The sequence below is a fragment of the Crocodylus siamensis genome, chromosome 15 (assembly GCF_052110815.1).
Source record: "Crocodylus siamensis isolate JL-2025a chromosome 15, ASM5211081v1, whole genome shotgun sequence".
Taxonomy (NCBI): domain Eukaryota; kingdom Metazoa; phylum Chordata; order Crocodylia; family Crocodylidae; genus Crocodylus; species Crocodylus siamensis.
Window position 1 is genome coordinate 17,876,171 of NC_143409.1, and position 20,175 is coordinate 17,896,345.

A 20,175-nucleotide genomic window follows, 5' to 3' on the forward strand; every position below is an offset into this window, starting at 1 on the left:
AATGTCTTTAACTTATTCCAAACTTCAAGGACTAGAACTTTTATCCATCTGCACTTGTTTCTTTTTGCAAACTCTGCTAGAAAATATTGTAGCTGACTGACAAAATGAATATGAACATAACTGAAAATAATTTTCTACTGCATAAAAACAATTTATTTTAAGCATGCATCTGAGCTATTTATTTGATGTGCTTCTAGGAACACCATTAGAAGCACTGTTGCCATTAATCAACCAGCCAGAAACCAGCCACAAAATTGTTACTGAATATTTTGCTGCCCATAATATTCTGCTGCTTTAGAAGGTTGCAGAGGTTCATATGATAGAGGCCACCCTGTTGACTTGTACAGGTTGGGTTATGAATGGACTGTCTAGCTGACACTTTCTCTTTCTCTCTGTCTGTCTGTCTGTCTCTCTCTCTCTCTATATATATATATACACACACACACACACTCCATCTATATCCATTATCTATATATATTTTATAGCCTTTATTAAATTATTTATGTACAATGTGCACTTTCAAAATATTACTTAATTGCTATCTATAAACCTGTTTCTTAATTTGCAGGCTATCCGATGCACTCTGGTGAACTGTAGTTGTCAGTGCTTCAAACCTGGAAAAATAAACCAGAGACAATGTGACCAGTGCCGACATGGATGGGTAGCACATGGTAATGCTGTTTTTGTAAATCTGTTTAGGTTCTCATATAGTCCTCTTCACCCTGATATCTAAGTTCCTACTTGTCAATGTACTTCACACCCCATTTTGTGTGGTTCTCACCCCTCATGCTTTCTCCACTTTTTATTTTCAGCCCTCAGCAAATTAAGGATCCCCAACCTCTACCCAACTACCCAGGTAGAGATAGTGCAATCCAACGTGGTCTTTGATATCAGTAGCCTTATGCTGTATGGAACCCAAGCTGTTCCTGTGCGCCTAAAAATTCTGTTAGATCGGCTTTTCAGTGTCCTGAAGCAAGAAGAGGTGATACAGATTCTCCATGCACTGGACTGGACACTTCAGGATTATATACGTGGATATGTACTCCAGGTATTGTACTGAAAGCTAAGTCAATATTAAAAAAGGGAGGAACAAAATTAATCCTTTTAAATGTTTGGTAACTTAATCTTGGTATCAACGGATCATATTGTGCCGCCTATTTCTAACTGAATTCAGAAGGGTATTCTGCTTGAAAAGTTGATGCCATAATGTAGTCTAAAGTCAATAGCAAACGTGTACAAGTTTAATGTGGTAACTGCAAGGTCAGGTCGTGTGTGTGTGTGGTGGGGGGGGGTCCTTACTTGGTTGTTATTTTATACTCAGATTCGTCACACAAATATCTAACTGAAGTCAACCATGATAAAGAAGTTATAGGAACCCATCTAAGCAGAAGTTTCAGAATTTGCTGAAAGTGTTGTTTAACAAGTAGGTTTTATTTTGTACAGTAGGATAAATACATTTACAAATCAACTTGTCGACATTTAAACACCACAGACTACGTTCACCTCTGATGTAACTCTCCAGATTTAACTGGAGCTACACCAAGAGTGAATTTTCCCCTATGTGCTTACATAGATGCTAGTCCTTCCTACTGTCTGTAAATTACCTTTTATGTAAAGTAACATTATGATCTTACATTATGACACAAATCAATATTTAATGGTCTTGATAATCTTGCTTTTTAGTGTTAGGATTAAAAATATGGAATCAATTACCTTGAACCTTTACCACATGAAAAATTTATGATGTTACATTCTTCATCATCTTAGAGACTCTTACATGCACTGTGAAAAATCTCAGTAGGCCATCAAATACATGTTCTGTGATAAAATATTTATTGTAGTTATTGGGAAAAGTTAGGCATAGCTAGAGTTTGAAAGAACTCCAACACTCTAGTGTAATTACAGCTGTGCTCTGTGAACACTGGCAATAGATCAATACAGGTTCATTTGTTCTCTGATCTTAGTTGCTTGGAAGATTATTAAACTTGCAATGAAAGAATACTTGACTTAAATGAGGGGCTAAATTTTGGTCTGATTGCTCCATCTCTGCTATTTGTACTTACATGTTGCTAACTGCTCAGATGACATGTGTCTTAATTTTTGTAGAAAAAAAATAAAAAGTAGTTTATTAGAAAGTAACATTACAAGTTCAGAAAGAAATAATATCACCAGTGTGTTGAAATCTGAAAGAAAATGTCATAAAATTGCCATCAAACTGTCTTTAAGTAGAGTAATTTTATAGGCTTGTTAGAGATGATTTTCTTAGCTCTGAGAAAAGACTCTATAATCTGTTTAAATGAATGTATTACTCTTTTAAATGTGTTCTCTTTTAGGATGCTTCAGGAAAAGTGCTAGATCACTGGAGCATAATGACCAGTGAAGAAGAACTGGCTACTTTGCAGCAGTTTCTTCGTTTTGGAGAAACAAAATCCATTGTAGAGCTAATGGCTATTCAAGAGAAAGAAGGGCAGTCAATTATAGTACCAACCCCTACGACTAACTTGGATATTAGAGCATTTATAGAAAGTTGCAATCCAAGAAATCCTAATCTTTCTGCTTCCTTGGACAAAATGAGTCCCACCAATATTCATCCCTTTGAGAACATTGTAAATAGTATGGCTTTCATGTTACCCTTTCAGTTTTTCAGTCCAGTGCCTCCACCTTTGATAGGTTCACCGCCAGAAAGACATTTGATTGAGCAAGGTCAAGACCGCAGCAAGGAAACTAAACAAGATCCTCAAATACCATTTTCTGAAAGCAGCTTCTTAAGTTCCGGTTCTGCTCCATTTGAAGCTGAAAACGAGAAGGGCACCAACAGCCCACATGTCACTCTTAAAACAGAAGAGGATGCTCCTCTAAGTGATTCTAGCTCCCATAACACAGTAACAAGGCTTGAAATGACACCGTTATCCCCAGAAAATAAAATAAAATCTGAAAAAAATGGCACTGGCCCAAGGAAAGGACGTGTCTTCTGTACTGCATGTGAAAAAACATTTTATGACAAAGGAACACTGAAGATACACTATAATGCTGTTCATCTGAAGATCAAACATAAATGCACAATTGAAGGCTGCAATATGGTGTTTAGCTCTTTGCGTAGTCGAAATCGTCACAGTGCAAACCCCAATCCAAGACTCCATATGCCAATGAACAGAAATAACAGAGATAAAGATCTGAGAAATGGACTGACCATTGCTGGACCAGGAGATAGTAAAAGGACAGACTTTTCCATTTTAACCCCAGAAAGCAGACCAATTGCTAGTTATGCCAGCTCTTGTACAGATTCAAAGGTGCAATCCAGTTTTCCCAGCATTGGGCAGAACGGTGTTCTCTTTCCAAACTTAAAAACAGTACAGCCAGTTCTTCCTTTTTATCGCAGTCCCGTCACCCCAGCTGAACTTGCTAATACACCAGGTACTCTTCCCTCTCTACCTCTTGTTTCTTCATCAATACCTGAGCAACTTGTTTCTAATGAACTGCCATTCGACGCACTTCCCAAGAAGAAATCCCGTAAATCAAGTATGCCCATCAAAATAGAGAAAGAAACTGTTGAGACAGCTAATGAAAACAGTGACGTTGCCAGCTCCGAAGATGATATGCATCTACAGGTAGCAAGTGATGGAGAGCTGGAAGCCTGTGAGCATAGGATAGAAAAGCGGGTGAGTGAACACATGGAAAAGCACCGTCATTCAGGTAATTCATGGAAATCTCTCTCTGGGGTAGAGGGCCCAAAATATTTTAAATCTGTCATTGAGCCAAATAACAAATACATCAAGGAAACCTCTGAAAATGAAATACATCACTTTGAGAGAGAGGTTAAGCCAGAAGAAAACCAAGCATTAAAAATAGTTTCCCATGAAATTATGTGTGAAGATCCAAACCAACACTACAGTGATGTTAAAAAAACAGTGACTGAACCCCCTGTCTCTTTTAAAGAGCAGTCAAAGCCCAGGATTTCTAAAAACAACTGCCCTGAGTTGCAACACCATTTGCTGATGGGGGGCTTTTTCAGCACGTTGCCCCATGGGGGTGCTGCCCTTCCTTGTTTTGAAGACTATAAAGATATGGATCATGTCAGTCAACATGAAGTAGGGATTCAGAAGGAAGAAAGCCGCTTTCATTGTGACATCTGTAAGAAGACATTTAAAAACCCTTACAGTGTAAAAATGCATTTTAAAAATGTACATCTGAAAGAAATGCATATTTGCACAGTTGAGGGCTGTAATGCTGCTTTCCCTTCTCGTAGAAGTCGAGACAGGTAAGGAAATAATAAACAAAATTGTATTTATTTTACCATCACAATGGAGCCTAATTTGAAATTTCAATAAGTATTTTGAAGAATGGAGTTGCCAGGATTTTTCTGTGTAACCTCCCATAACAGATACAATAACTTATCAGTGCATTCATAAAATGAAAATGAAAGAAAAATTTCCTTCCCACTAGACTATGAAGTATTAAATAAAGCCATGAACATTTCATAACTGATAAAGACGGCAAAGGTTGAAAGAATCCTTTAAAATACAAAGAAAAGCCACAAGGGTGTGAATTTAACAAGTTTTCAGCATTTCCACGTGTGCCATCATGTGTTTCAATATATTCTTTCCTGTGGATATTACTGTACTTTAAAATGTAAAAATTTAGAAGCCAAATCATAAAATCTTCACTTGCCTTTCACTCTGTTTTGCCTTCACTCAGGCAAAACAAGTCACTAGGATTTTGAATGATGAAATGGGAGAGATGGACAGGGTAAGGACGGAAAGATTTTTCCTGTGATGATATGAAGTCATCATTGCCCTTTATAATGCCAGTATTTGCAAACATAAAAATTGAACAGCCAATGTCATCCTTTGTGTGTGCACATTATGACACCCTCTATAACGGGTGCACAGTTATTTTGGCTGGAGGGTGAGCTGTTAGGCTGGGAGAGGGGGTGCTAACCCATCCCACTGCAGGGATGGTGGGAACCAGGGGGAACCATTGGTCCTATCCAGCAGGGGCATGTGGGGAGCAGATTGCAGCTCTGCCCCAGGTCCTGGCCCTGTACTATCACCACACCATGATCCCAGCAGTGCCCCTGGCCCCCACCCACCTGTCCCACTCTCAGAGGCTGCTCCCTACCTGCTCACAGCCTTATCCCATCCACCCAGCAGAGCATGCCTTGACTGCGGGGGTCCCAGCTAGTCTCCGCAGAGACCCTGCCCGTCTGCTCCATCTGGCACCTGCAGTGGTGGGTGCATGGCAAACAGGCTGGGGTGCCCGGGCAGCAGGGCCAGGTCCAGCAGTGGCAGCAACACTAGCAGTGGCAGTCAGAAGGAGTCACTGCTGTCAGAGCTGCCAAGAAGCAGAGTCTAGCAGCTGTGTTGCCCCCAACCCATCACATGCCCAGGGGTGGTAGGACTAGCTGAAGTACCCAATACAGGCCGGATAAAATCCCTCAGTGGGCCAGAACAAGCCCATGGGCCATATTTTGCCCACCCCTGCTTTATAATGAGAAGGTCATGTAATAATTCCCAAGTAATAAAATAACATGGGTCTGATTCATTCTCTTCTTCTCCAGTTGTATGTACCTGCAAATGTATTGACTTCAAGCCCACTATGCATGAGTTTTCAGAGACCTAGGAATAGAATAGTGATTCTCAATCTTTTTGAACTCAAAGCACATCTCATTGGACGTGAGGCACCTTCCATAACTTTTGTGAATTGAATGGCACCCAATTTCCAAAACTAATTTATATATATTTTAGTGCTTACTTCCTTGAAGATGTATAGGGCAGTGGGAATGGGGAGATTATCCAGGCAGAGACAAACCTAAGCCTGTACTTACCTGCTTAGGTGACTGCCTATCTCCTCACAGCTCAGGGCACCCTTCAAAGGACCATACTGTGGCACCTTGGGTGAGAATCACTGGAATAGAAAAATGCTCTCTGTGTTCCACTTCACTATCAAAACCCTCACTTTGTATCTTTTATTCTGAGATAGTCTGTAATAACATTGTTAAAATTGATGTGCCTCGGTTCCACTTTGTAATACCACTGTAACTTTGAGTTTCAGAAAGCAGAAAGTCTGCCTGCGTGGTATTCATAGTGCTGTACTTTACATGTGAAGCTAAAGGTGAAGTGAGATTTAATACACAAATCACACAGTTGCCTCTCCTGATATGCTACACATGCACAGCGGGAGTCACAACTGTGGGATCGCACATTAGATCTCATTGCATTTTATTGCAGGTGTAGGGGGAGACAGTTGAGGAACTCCCAGCTACAGGGGTGCCTCATTTACTGGAGGATTGTCACAGGGGTGATCCCTATGACCTGGGGGTGCGGGAAACCCCTGGGGCCAGAGGATCCCTGGGGCCTGCACCCTGGAGCCCTGGGGATAATGGGAGCTGCAATACCCAGGTTCCAGGGGTTTTCTGGACCCCTGAGCCCTGGGGATTGTGACTTCTGCAATCCCCGGGGCTCAGAGGTGTGGGGAACCCCTGGAACCTGGGAATCATGGCTTCTGGGATCCCTAGGGTTTGGGGGCTTTACACGGGCATGGTGCACAGGACTCCCAACCTCAAGGGAGACCCTGCTACATACACAAATGAAAGCTCAATAACAACCTGCTATAAAGTTAGTACACATTTTTGAGATCTAACTTTATAGCTTATTGGAGTTTTCATTGTGTGATAGCTGCTTTGCCTTTGTAGCTGGTCTCCAGGTAATTCTGCAATGAATTAGTTAATTGTGCAATACCTGTAACGTGTAGAGGGGGCCAGTGACTCAAGTCACAGATAACGTATATTCTGTTGGAAGGCCTAGAGCCAGTCAGTGCAGTCCAAGAAGATGATGGGGACATTTGGAACAGTGTGGTTTTACAACTGAGATGCACAGGTTGATCTATGAAGACCCTGATCTGCTGCTTGTCTTTTCCCAGAGGTGAATTCTTTTCCACTGTTGTTGTGACTAAGGAATCAGTGAAGCCTAATCCGGGCTGTTCATATACAGGCTCTAAATTCTTTCCCAGACCAGTTCACTCATTTTGGTTTTAACTTGAATTATGATACCACCATCCCCAATAAATACCTATTTTAAAAAGAGAAGCATAGAACCATTCCACAGGAAAACTCCTGAACTATGCATACAGCAGTCTGTAGGGAGTTCTACCCTGCACAGGGAATGCTGTAGTCATAAGAACAATGTGTTTTCATCTGTAACTGTGTTTGCATGTGCTAGTGACCTTCTGAACAAGCAGTCTCTTTGGAAGGAACTTTTTGTGCACAGTGGGCACTTCTATACAAGATGCTTAATGCGCAGTAGCCTAATAACACTCCGCATAGCATGCCATACAAAAACCATGCTAATACACTACTGTACGGTAGGTAGTATTAGGCTACTGCACAGTAAGCATCACTAAAAACAAGTTCGCTGGTGCTACTGCACAGCAGGTGTTGTTACTGTGCATTTAGTTAGTACTTCATTGAGCAAGGGCATTAATGAACATGTAGACACACCCAGTGCGTATCAAGTAATATTTTCTCCTTATGTCTGGAAGACATGCTTTCAGCCATTTTTTATCTGAGTGATGAAGAGGAGGAGAAAAAAGTATGTTTCCTGTTGTTAAAAAAAATAAAAGATCCTGAGCACCTGATTCTCCTTATATAAGAAATGGCCACAGCCTCGAAGTTTATAGTAGAATTGTAGCTAGCCTGCAGAAAGGAGCACTGACTTCCTAGGTTTAAAGAAATTAAGTTGAGATTGAGCAAAATTATACTTGTTTTGAAAATTGCATACTGTGTAAATACAGCCAAATGTTCTAGTTTGAGTGCAGACATGTGCCCTTCAGGGAGATGTACCACACTGGTGTGTGCAGCTGCAGGAAAGCACAAGTTTATAGTAGTCAGTTGTCTGTTGTTAGCATGTCCAAGCTAAATCTTGTTCCTTTATCTTGGTGGGAGCTAGCTTTTCAGTTTATTGTTGGGCTTTCACCCAGCCCACTTTCAGCTCTCTCTCACTCCAGATGGAAAGGGGTACAGTCTGTTCCCCAGCCCTGTAAGGCCAAGCTTTAGGTCCAGCATCTTAATGAAGTACAGAGCTGCCATACCACAGGAGAGAATCTGGGCCATTGGTTTCCATCCTGAGTCATGCTGATACAAGTGAGTTTCTGTGAGGCCAGATATCCATACACATGTATGCATCATCTTCTGTGTACACTTTTGCATTGCTGAAAGTGGTGTTTGCTTAAAGTATAAGTATACATCTCATGCATGCTACCAAATATTGGTTATTCTTCTCCATTTTGAAACAGCTCCTAAGTGGTGATGCAAAAAATATTCTTTTTCATAAGCTTCTCTTTGTTCCTTTAGACATAGTTCAAACCTAAATCTTCATCATAAGCTTCTGACCAAAGATGCACTGGAATTCAACAACAACCATTTCAATGCAACATACCTCTTGAAAGACATGGCTAAAGAGGTTTGTCAGGATGCGTCTTTAAAACATGCTGGACAAACTTCTGTCATCTTCAAAGGAATGAACAGAACAGGCAGCTTGGTTTTTCCAATGAGCAAAACTAGAGAATCATGTTCTGAGAGTTATGGATATGATCCAGTGAATGATGGAGCCGTTCTGGATTTAAGCACTACTTCCAGCATTAAGTCTGAGAGCAGTGCACACTCGTCTTGGGATTCTGATGGAGGAAGTGAAGTATGTACTATGCCATTGGATGATAGTGATGAAAGCTGTGAAGGACCAAGTCTAATGCCCAATGATGAGCTTTATCAGGACTGTTCCTTACTGGAAAAGGCTAATCAAACCTTTATTAATTTACCTTCCAGTCTACCAATAACTTGTCATATATGCCAAAAATTGTACAGTAATAAAGGAACCTTCAGGGCCCATTACAAAACTGTGCACCTCCGCCAGCTTCACAAATGTAAAGTACCAGGTTGCAACACAATGTTTTCATCTGTTCGCAGTCGAAACAGGCATAGTCAGAACCCTAACCTGCACAAAAGTCTGGCCAGGTCACCAAGTAGCCTACACTAACATCCTTCTAATCTGAATTTACTTCCACTAACCATTAATCATTTCAGACAAGAAAGTGTTACAATGATATTTTTAATTCACTTGACACCAAGCCCACTTAACACACAAGGTCAAATTCTGCTCATACACAGGTGCTTTCCATCAGCTTCACTGAGCAAAATTTGGCACCATTGTTTTTAAGCAGTTATTTGGTTTAACATTAAATAACAGCAAAAACTTCGTTAAGGAAGAAAGCAATATTGGAATGGGGAGAACATGGCACCACTAGCTAGTATTGCGGAGTGCTACTAACGATGTGATGCTGAAATAAGTTACCTCCATTCCATTGTATTCTGTTGTGTTTACATGGTAAATGAGAAGAGTAATTTAGGGAGTCGGTGAAGACTGACCTCAATCAGTGTGTGCTTTGGTCAAGCTGGGGATTTAGGAACTGTCATTTCACTCCTAAAACCATTGTCTGAGGCTGACTTACAGTATTAAATAAATGTGGTATTTTTCAGCTTGCTTACTCCTGAATACCAAAAGCTAGCATATGGATTTTGGAAAACTTAGCACAAGATGAGAATTTGCAACAAATCCTGCAGTCACTGATTTCAATTGGAATTTACTTGAATACAAAATGCAGAATTCTGGCCCTCTTAAGCATTCCCTTCAGAGGTTCATCTGCTTAAAATCTGAGAGCTCTTCAGTGTGAAAGAAAGCCTAGCCATGTTTTGCCTTCGGTTTTTGAACCACAGCAAATACATCCAGGAAGTATATATATAAAAAAAGTAATGCACTTTTTTTGAGCTCAACTTTCAGGAAAAGTAAAGTTTTGCAAAAAGAAATCCAAATGTTAAAGGTATGACTTCAAGCCTGTGGAAGATATGGAGGATTAAACTGTGTAAAAGAACAGTCTCTCATAATTTGATTTTTTTCCTCTTTGGGGAAAAAAACTATCTTTAATTTTTGTAAAAGAATACATTTATTCCAATTCACACACTCTTTTGGTATTAGAACATTGCTTGATATCTATTAAAATGTTGAATATCTTTGTATTTGTCACTGTAATTAACAGTATTCTGCATTATGTTCTATGCACTTAAAAAAAACTGGTCTTGCATTGTACTTAATACACTTTTTTGATAATATTTAATTCGTAGTTTATCGTACCAATCCTGCGTGTGTATTTGTGGTGCAACAGTGTGTTGGACAAAATGTCTAAATAGCAGGAAGAAATGCTGAGGCAGGGTTTACAAAACCAGTTTTTTTAAATTTAGTACATTTCTCCATTTTGAGTCAAGTTGGTTGGTTTCAGTTCACAAGCATAATACTGGCAGCACAATTTGTACATATTATACCAAAGTGCTTAGAGTATTTGTGGTTTCTAGAACTAGGCTGGGTTTCCAGTGTAACTGGATCATAGTCTTCATTCATTTTTGTGATTGAATAAGATTAGACTGAATTTTTGGATTTAGTTTGTAGAAAGAATAGTACAAAGCTGTTGGCATATGTCTTGATGTTTAACTTATTCTAAAGAATACTACAGTATTGTAACCATTTCATATTGTATAAAGGTGACTAAAGCATTCTAAATATTTCACTAATTCTTTTCCAAATTTCATTTGCACACATGTGTGCGTGTATGTGTGTGTGAAAACCTACCGATATGTTTGTGTTTTTAGGAATGGGCTTCATACAGTGTAAAGTAATCTTATTTTATATTTACAGTAGGTTTATGTCAAATTATAATAATCACTAAGACAACATGTTTAAAGCTGTTAGAAAAAAATGTTTATAAGCCTGGGGCCAAATTGCACCATTGCTATTTAAGCAGGAATTAATATCCATGGAGATTTTTGCTTAAAAAACAAAAGTACAGTCTTTAATGGTACATAAGTCCCTGGTCTTTTGGTGTTACAACTCAATGACTTGTGAGCTATTATTTCAACCTTTTTTATTACTGCTTTTTCTGAAAAAATGTGCTTGCTTAATTTTTAAGGGTCTGTTTGAAACAAAATGTGATGTAAACAAACATTGTAGTTCCAGTTATTTAGTTTTTCACTGTTTCCATAAAGGTAACACACTTTGTATACCCTCATCATTTTGTATGTGTTAATAAAAACATATGAAGATGTTTACAGTTCATTAAAAGCAAATAGGTTTCTGGAAAACTCTCCTTCCATTTAAAATTTTCTGTAAAATCAGTCCCTTTACTAAAAAAACTTTTGTTTTGACAGTGGTGATGACTGATGCCCCACAAGGAAGTGTGATTATTTGAATGAGCTATTATGAAGCAAATGCGACTGATTTCTCACCTTGCAATGTGCAAGGGGGCACAAGTCATTTAAATATCATTGCCTACCATGCACGGAGGCAAATTACACTCAAACCTTATTTTGGCCTTATCTTTATATTTATTCCTGGCAACAGTTTATATTTCTGGAGATTCCTTTTTGTTATTTGCAATCAGAAGCTTGATGAAGATTCCTAAGACCTCATCTTGTCTCCTTGTATCCTATTTCAACTGTAGAAATGTGTGATGCTTCAAAGTGATTCCCCTCTGTTCAACACTGACGAGGCCACTCCATCTGTGTTCAGTGTTGGGCCCCCTGCTACAGAAAGGATGTGGACAAATGGGAGAGAGTCCAGTGGAGGGCAACAAAAATGGTTTCGGGAACTGGGCATGTGAGGAACATGACTTGTGAGGAAAGACTGAGGGAACCGGGCTTATTTAGGTTATAGAAGAGGAGACTGAGGGGATTTAATAGCAGCCTTCAACTACCTGAATAGTGGTGTGAAAGAGGATGGAGCTGGACTGTTTTCAGTGGTGGCAGATGACAGAACAAGGAGATGAAGTTGCAGCAAGGGAAGTTTAGGTTAGATATTAGGAAACATTTTCTCAGTAGAAAGGTAGTGAAACACTGGAACAGGTTACCCAGAAAGGTGGTGGAATCTCTATCCTTGGAGGTTTTTAAGACAAAGTTTTGGCTGGGATGATCTAGTTGGGGATGGTCCTGCTTGAGCAGGGGGTTAGACTGGATGATCTCCTGAGGTCCCTTCCAACCCTAATTTTCTATGACTGTGTGTAGACGAAATGACAAGCATGTGTGCACAGCACTTTAAAGTGAGCTAAATGCTTTTGCACCACTTTAATGGTGTTGGTATTTGCATGCTGGCGTATTGAGCATTAAATTACAGCCGCTGTAGGAAATTTGGCAGCATAATGCACCTTAACTGACTTGGGGCTCAGCAGTTTGCTGCCCTACCAGCCATGGAGCAAAGCACCAGGCTCTGTGCAGCTCAGGGGCTCTGCAGCAATCCCTACAGACAACCTGGCAGCAGCCTGGGAAGGCAGGCTCTGCCCAAGAAAAGCGGCAAGCCTGATCTCCCCCACCAGCCCTTTGGAGCCTGCCTAAACTCTGTAAGGGCTCTGGTACTTCCCTCTGTGGCTGCAGTGCCCCCCAGGACCACCTGAGCCTGGTGCCTGTGGGTGGGTGCTGCCTGGGGGGGCACTGCCACAGGGAAGCACCAGCCCCCCAGCCTGGGGACTGCTTTGCCCGCTGGCGTCTCACCCACCAGCCCCCCAGCCTGGGGACTGCTCTGCCCGCTGGCGTCTCACCCTTTCCTCCTCGCCATTGGAGAGGCAGGTAAGTCAGGTGTGTGCATGACATGGGGGTTTAATAGGCCCTAAATTGAAATGGTGTTTTTAAAAACCCATTGCTTCAATTTAGGCCCCTGTTTCATCTACACACACCCTGATAGTCTATGGTTCTGTGACATGAGACATGTCCACTGCCAGACATAGACAGCAGACGCAATGCTGTAGAGTTGTAGCCCTACTGATTTTGGAGCGTGTCACTACACTCTTAAAGAGGATCTACAGCCGTACTGCTCCGGGGGGAAGCATGCCAGATCCGTTGCTGGTATCACCTGCATAGCTCCATCACAAGCGCCTGCCTGAAGCCCAGCACTAGCTCTTCCTGGAACAAACTGCAAACCACTGTGCTGACAAACATTTCCTGAGTCTTCAGTTAAGTTACAGCAGGGTGAAACGGCTGGAGCAAAACAGAGTTGGAGTACAGAAGCAGGGGAACCTAAAAACAGTTAAGGTCGCATCAAAGCCAGAACTGTTTAATCAGGCTAAAAGCCCTTGCTGATGCAGTTTTGCTCACAATTCAACTCCTATCTCAGCAATAGGCTGGGTCTGAACTGCAACGTTAATTAAACCCGCACCAACTGGACAAGGATTCCAGTTTGGCCTATGAGAGAGAAGAACTAATTGCAAAATTCCAGCACGTGGTTTGGGTCTGAATCAGAGAGACTCCAGCAGTCTGAGGAGAAAGGTGGTTGGACCAAGGACTCTGTACAGAAGAGCAAGGCAAAGGTTTTGTTTGAAAGAAGAGAACTAGGAGGGAGGAAGGGTCTTCTGAGGCAGGAGACTTTGCAAAACCATAATGTTGTAGGTGGGAGTGGTGATGTGAAGTGTGGTGAACATGACTTCCTTTAGTATTAACCCAACTTTGAAGATGTCATAAGACTGTTTTCATATGGTTTGTAGGTTACCCACAAATTTCACTAAACTTAGAAAGTATGTGTCTGAGGTCAGATTTGGCTTTTTTTTTCCTTCCCCCATCTCCTTTGGCATTCTTTAGACTACTAGATTTGCTAGCTTGCAGAAGTACCTTAAAAAAAAAAAAGACACTTCTTTGTTGAACACTAACCATGTCAGTTCAGGTCTGTGCCCAGTGGAGACCTTACAATTTCCATATTTGTTTTCTTGCTGCAATTACTTTTAAGAAGTTCCTGACAATTGCTGTTTAGTGCAATTTTATCTAACGCATTCTGCATCAATTTAGAGCCCTGCAGAAGCACGCAGGTAAGAATTGCTTACTTGGTATAGCAGTAGCTGCCATCCTTGAAAGAAGAACAGACGAAATGTCTGTGATCTGCATACTACTTCTGTCTGAAGGCATGAGCATTTTGTCAGCAGAAATGTTCCTCTGGAGTGCTCTTCAAATGCTGCATGCAGCTGTGTAGGTACTCACTGCTCATGTGTGAACTTCATAGTGCCTGAAGTCACCAGCAAAACTCCCATTCATTTCAATGGAAGTCTTTTCTATTAGCATCCCTTTGCAATTTTTTCTTAATTCTTCATTTGTAATAAATTAAGGCACAGTCCAGCTTCCACTACTGTGCAGGTCCTTAACTTTTAAACTATTACAATTTACAGCTTTTCTTTTTGTCTCATAAATAGCATATTTGTTAATAACGTGTTGCTTCTGGCCCCCAACTCTAACACACTTTATTTTAAAGTTCACAAATGTAAGTACATGTTGGAGGTACGCACTGAAGAGCAAAGTATCTTTTAATTAGTACTTGAATATTCAAATCATTGTGCAAATGCTTGAGGCTGGATTATACCCTCAGTCACAGTTCTAAATAAGTCCTGGCATGGCCATGCATTGCCTGAGAAGGAGTCCCAGGAGTTGTTATGCCTTTCAATGACACGCCTTCTCCCAGGACTACTCAGTTATGTGGTGGCATGGATGGGAGGCATAAATTTACTGATACAGCCCGAGTAGGATTCAAAGCCTACTGAAGTCAATGAGACCCTTTTCCTAGCCTTGGGATGAGGTACTGAATCGGAGGCTAAATTCTTTGTAGGGGTGGAGCAATCTTTCTCTCCCTTCTTTGCACATCTGGACAGTGGCATCCTTATTCCTTCCCATCCACTCACATCAGGGCCCTAACTTTTGCTTTTTTCCCTGTGCCTAGAACCACAATCCAGGCAACCATAATGTGACCTAGCTGGGAGGCTCTGGTTCTCCCTGCACCCACAGCATATGAGGGTTCAACCACCCCCAGCTAATTAATTAAACCACACAAATGGGATGCCGCAGGCAAGTGTTCCCCTAATATTAGATAGGAGTAACCTACACAGTCTAAAGTACATTTCTATACTTCCTCTGACTAAACCAGATGTTTCCAGTTCTGACTTTAAATTATTATTGTGTTTGAGTTATAGCTATTATAACTGCATTCATTTTTCTGCTCTTTTTGGCCAAAAATTATTTTAGACTTTAAGTAAAAATTTCAGCTTATAAATATGACAAGATCCATTTCATATTTATTTATTAAATCTATCCATCCATAAGTAAATAAACATTATTTGGTATGTGTTTTATAGAGGCTTTTATACACTAGTCTTCACAACAAAAGGTCCAGACAGCTTACGCTATGAAACAAAATAACTTGTACAAGCAGGTAGGTTATTAAAATAAGGTATAAAACTAGACTCCCTAAACATTGTGTAGATGTGTACATATGTGTGCAGATGTGTATATGTATGCACATATTATGCAAATATTCACCAAGTTCTTTAGCATGCAAATTAATATGTAGTTGTAGATGGATACAAATATTGGGCCTCATTCTCTTCTTGGCTGTAGCACTATAAACCAAGAGTGCATTATGTCAGTAAATGACAAGTAAAATCAGAATCAGATGTTGATATGGACTGATGAATCATTCCCTAATTGAAGAATGTTCCTTCTGGTCCATAAGATTAACCCTGAACTATGTAAAAAAATGTAAGACTTTTGAAATGTGCAGATAAGCTCTGCTATGGTTCTCTTCTCTACATAAATAAGCAAAATTAAGAATGTATCTTCTCTTAATTCGCGCATCAAAACACCAAGGACTTTCACTACTACAGGAAACGGTTTGAGATCCTGAGCAAAATCCAAAATCCTCATATCACTAGGCTATCATGAGATAAATCCTTAGGTGGCAATTGGCATAATTTCTTTGAGTTCAAGGGAGCTTTGCCAGTTAAAACTGGCAAAACCTCCTGGCAAAGATCTTCAAAACTATCTTCACAGAGCAAAAGTGTGCGAGTGTGTGTCCTGTGGAAATGTGGGAGAGTTTAGGAAGAGCCAAAACTACTTCAGAGGAGACCCTAAAAAAACAACATAACTTAAGAGAGAGAAGACAAGTTATTGCTGCTTTGGGAAGCAGACATCTGTACCTCTGTGTGGGATGATATAAGCCGTGCTGTGGATGCCTGCGCAGAGGGCCCACCTGCAGACAACGGTTGTGCACAGATTCTTACACTGCCAGCAGCCTGAATAGCTCATTCCTACATTACAGATATCCTAGCCCCAACTGTTCAGGCTGTCTTATCCATAGCAAGACAGTCCCTACCTACAAACCAACCACTTCTCATACCTCCTCAGCAGATGCTTGTGCCATGGCAGCCCACATTATGGCGTTTCCTGTGGGCTGTAATTCCAGACCCCGCTAGAGGTCTTCAAGAAACGCCTGTGTGGCCCTTACCCGTCAGTTGTTTTCCCTGTCCCACTGTCCCCTCCTGGTGAAGGATAACCAATCCAAGCTGCTGCAGGGACTGAGGGGATTCCCTCTCTTTTGGCATTTGAAACAGATACAAACGTTTCTGCCAAGGGCTGCTAATGCTACTGAAAGACTTGGCCTTCTTGCATTGCCAAGGACAGACCCCAGGACAGACACCTGAAGGGTTCCCCAGTGGCTTAGTGAGTGCAGAGTCTCCAGATACCTCCCGCTTGTCTTCCATCTTGGCCAATACCAGTCCCACTTCCACTTCTACCATTTGTATACAAAGATCTGATTCTGACCCTGATGCTTATTACTCTGACAATACATCTCCTGGCAATGTAAAAAGGAGGATTGGCCACTCTTCACGGAGTTGGTCTGGGAATGAGAAGAGGTAAAGGCACTTCTCTGCTTCACCACTGACTTTGTGTTTGACTTTGAACAACTCAGGTCTAGATCTTTTTGAAAGGGTTTAAGGATCTGGGTACTTGTCTCTTTGTATTAGAAAAGGACTGTGCTATTGTTACTATTAAGTCCTAGCACAGTGTAAGGGCAACTGAATATGTGAAAGACTGTGAGACTTGCCATGGCAATGGAGGCCAGGTTAGTACTTAGGACAGAAGGGACTTATTTTTCCATAATCAGATTGCCACAAATGTGGATTTTGCTTAAATATATCCAAAATATATTTTAAAAATTCAGCTTTCTCATAAGCAGTCCCTTCCCCCAAGGACTGCCTTTTGTTGGTATCAAAAGATAGCAGCAATAAAAGGAAGCAATTCTGAAAGCAAAAATAGAAGCAAGCGCAATTGGTGAATTTGAGTGTCCCTGGGTGACTGAAAGAAAGCAATCATGTTACATTTGTATATGTTTGTTTTTTTGGGACAGGCTGTTACTCCTAAGGAATTGGCACTGTTTTATTAATATCTTGTCTGTCTCTCATATGTTGTAATGGACTAGCTATTGTTTATGTGAACTGCTCCTTTATACCGGATGATATCAGAGCTGCTGACATCAGGCCTTAAACTTGCTAATAACTAATGTGGATTTTCTTGTTATCATATGGTAGAGGCCTGTATTCTTAGAGAAGGGGAATCTAACTTCTGTTTCTACTCTTGTCATGAAGTTCATATGAATGATACCAACATAGTATCCAGACAGTACAAATGCATTGCTGTATAGTGTGTTTTGTGTTACTGGATGTATTGGTCAATTTATAAACAAATGAAAATGGGCAGAGAAGATAATTGTAGTCATACTTGGAACCACACAACTGAAAAATAAATAAATGCACACCAAATTGCAATTTATGCAATTTATTTCTGTAATGGAGTGTTGCACATCTGGCTGCAGAAGTGCATACCACCTAGACAAAAGACAATACTCATACAAGATAAAGGAAAGCAGAATCATTTCCAGGTCAGTAATAACAACTGTTAACAACACCCAGGGGAAATCAGGCATGTATGCTTGCAGTCAAATATGTATAGCAAATCTCAGTAAGTCTGCCTAGTCTTTCACAAAGGGATATCAAAGCTTATGCTGCATTTTTATTGTAGTTTTTCATTACAGTTTGAAGATACTTGATAATGGCCAAAAAGCATGAGCAATGGTAGGTTACCAACCATTGTTCCTGTGTCTAAAACAGGAGTGTCAAACACCCCAGCTCCCAGGATGGATCTGGACATGGTGGTGGCAGTGGGGCAAGTGGCAGCGGTGGCCTTGAGGGCTAACACAAGCATCGCTTACCCCACAACACCAACACGCCTCCCCAACAGAGCTCCCTGCCACAGATTTGAGTAGAGGACCCCACCCCCAAATTGCTGGGCCCCCTGGGAGCCCACAGCCCAGTCCACAGTAAACACTACAAACAAACCAGTAAATCAGGGTGAGCACAAATGCAGACCATGCAAAAAGCTTACTGTTATTGTTCTCTAGTGTCATAACCTGCTGGTATCAGAGGATGAAAAGAAATGCCCCTGGCCAGGTCATACCAAGGAGGAAGAAATACTTTTCAGGCTCCAACTTTTCATCATCTTTTGTATTTATAATCTTAATAATCAAAGAATCATAGTCCTTACCTAGATATTTCTCTCAAATGCAAAAAAAGCAATTCACTTGAATGAAAGTGAGGAACTGAGATGGTCCCTGTTAAATAAAATAAGCTCCACTATTTTTGAGAGAGAGAGACCCCTTCATGACTTCACATCAAAGAGGAGTCTCAAGGCATTTCAAATAAAGATAAAAGTGTTTAATCTGAAATACAAAAAGTATCTCGAAGTAAAAACAAGCATCATGGAAAAGAAACCTCCCCGGTGTCTTGGCTCTGAAGAGCCGCAGAGGCCACAAGGCTGAGCACTGGGTCACAGATAGAACTGGCAGTATTTTCTTCACTCTCACTTCATTGTCCAAAATTATTGTTTGTTTCTCTCTTAGGTAAGGAAGTTACTGTATGGGAGAAACAACCAGACATAATATGATATTCAAGGCATGTGAATGCTTCAATAAATGAATCAATGCTTATCATAAGAGCATGGGGAATGTTCAATTTTGTATGCTTTTTCCTAAATAAGACCAAACAGCAAGACTGCTGTTTCTTCCTATGCCAACACTCTCTAGCTATGCAGTCGGTATAAGTGATTTCACAAACATACATCCTGTAGAGCAAGACTGACTATGCCAGACTGCTGATGCTAAATGGTGTAAGAACATTGCCCAGAGGGCAATTTCTCAGGCAGTTGTTATCGTCCTTGGATTCATCTTTTACTTTTTTCAGGGCATATGTACATTCCCATTTGTTAAAAACAACCATATTGTAGGCTCCCATTATTACTGCTGAGTGGCCTGGAATGAAAGGATGGCGGGAATTTCTATCCTTGGAAGTTTCCAAAATCAGGTTGGATGCTTTTCTGGAATAACTATTCTCTGTTTTCTAGACAGGGAGGATCTGGCCCTGAGCAGGGATTGAACTAGATCACATGAGATCCTGAGGCCCCTTCTAGCCCCGTGTTTCGATGATTCTGGATCAATCCAAAATGTTTCATTTGCTCCCAAACAAAACATGTTGTTCATTTTAGGGCTATTTAGGTTTTTTTTTACTTTTATCCTCCTAATTTAGGACTATTTTTAAATGAGGGGGAAACATTACAAAATAAAGTTGCACCGTTTCATTTTGAGAGTATCAAAATACTACCCTGCAGCAGGTAGCCTGATGAAAGCTTGAGGCAAATCCCACTGTCTTCTTCAATACACATTTTGCCACTCGATGTAGTGCAGTAGTTGCATACCTTGCCCTCTATGGAGCTCCAGAAGGCAGTGTTTCTCCAAGTGTTCCCAGAAGACTGGTGTGAACTGGCCCAGCAATATTCCTGCATTGGTTTGTGCCTAACATTGAAGGTTATAGGTTATACCGATGGGATAGAGTGGGGAAAAAAAAGGGTGGGGGTCATGCTTTTTATGTTAAGGAGCAATGTACATCTTCTTTAATTGAGATGGGATCAGAGGAGGGCCAAACTGAGGTACTGTGGGTTAGGATACAAGGAGGTTGAAGGGAAAGGGACTTAGCAGTGGGGGTCTACTATAGACTGCCACACCAGGAGGATGAGCTAGACCTGGAATTCTCCGGTCAGCTCTCAGAGGCTGTACGGTCAAGAGATATGGTTGACCTAAACTACCCCAATGTGCTGGGAGGAGCAGTGAGCCAGAACTAATCGTTCACGTAGGTTCTGAACCTGCATACAGGACCTCCACCTAATGCAGGAGGTATACGATCCCATGAGGGAGAACGCCTTGTTGGACTTGGTGCTAGTTACAG

The 20,175-nt window shown here is 41.0% G+C and overlaps 1 protein-coding gene across 4 annotated transcripts in view; it reads left to right on the plus strand.

Moving 5' to 3' along the window:
- Window positions 1–11,248, plus strand: part of BNC1 (basonuclin zinc finger protein 1) — a 100,640-nt gene extending 89,392 nt beyond the window's left edge. For 2 of the 4 annotated variants that reach the window (XM_090029229.1, XM_090029230.1), the window contains exons 2-5: window positions 569–671; window positions 813–1,048; window positions 2,334–4,258; window positions 8,348–11,248. In XM_090029229.1, the coding sequence (XP_089885355.1) occupies window positions 569–671; window positions 813–1,048; window positions 2,334–4,258; window positions 8,348–9,029 (2,946 nt within the window). In that variant the 3' untranslated portion in view covers window positions 9,030–11,248. The remainder of the gene's footprint in view (window positions 1–568; window positions 672–812; window positions 1,049–2,333; window positions 4,259–8,347) is intronic. The other 2 variants (XM_090029231.1, XM_090029228.1) reach the window with 1 other exon arrangement.
- The last annotated feature ends 8,927 nt before the right edge of the window (window positions 11,249–20,175 follow it).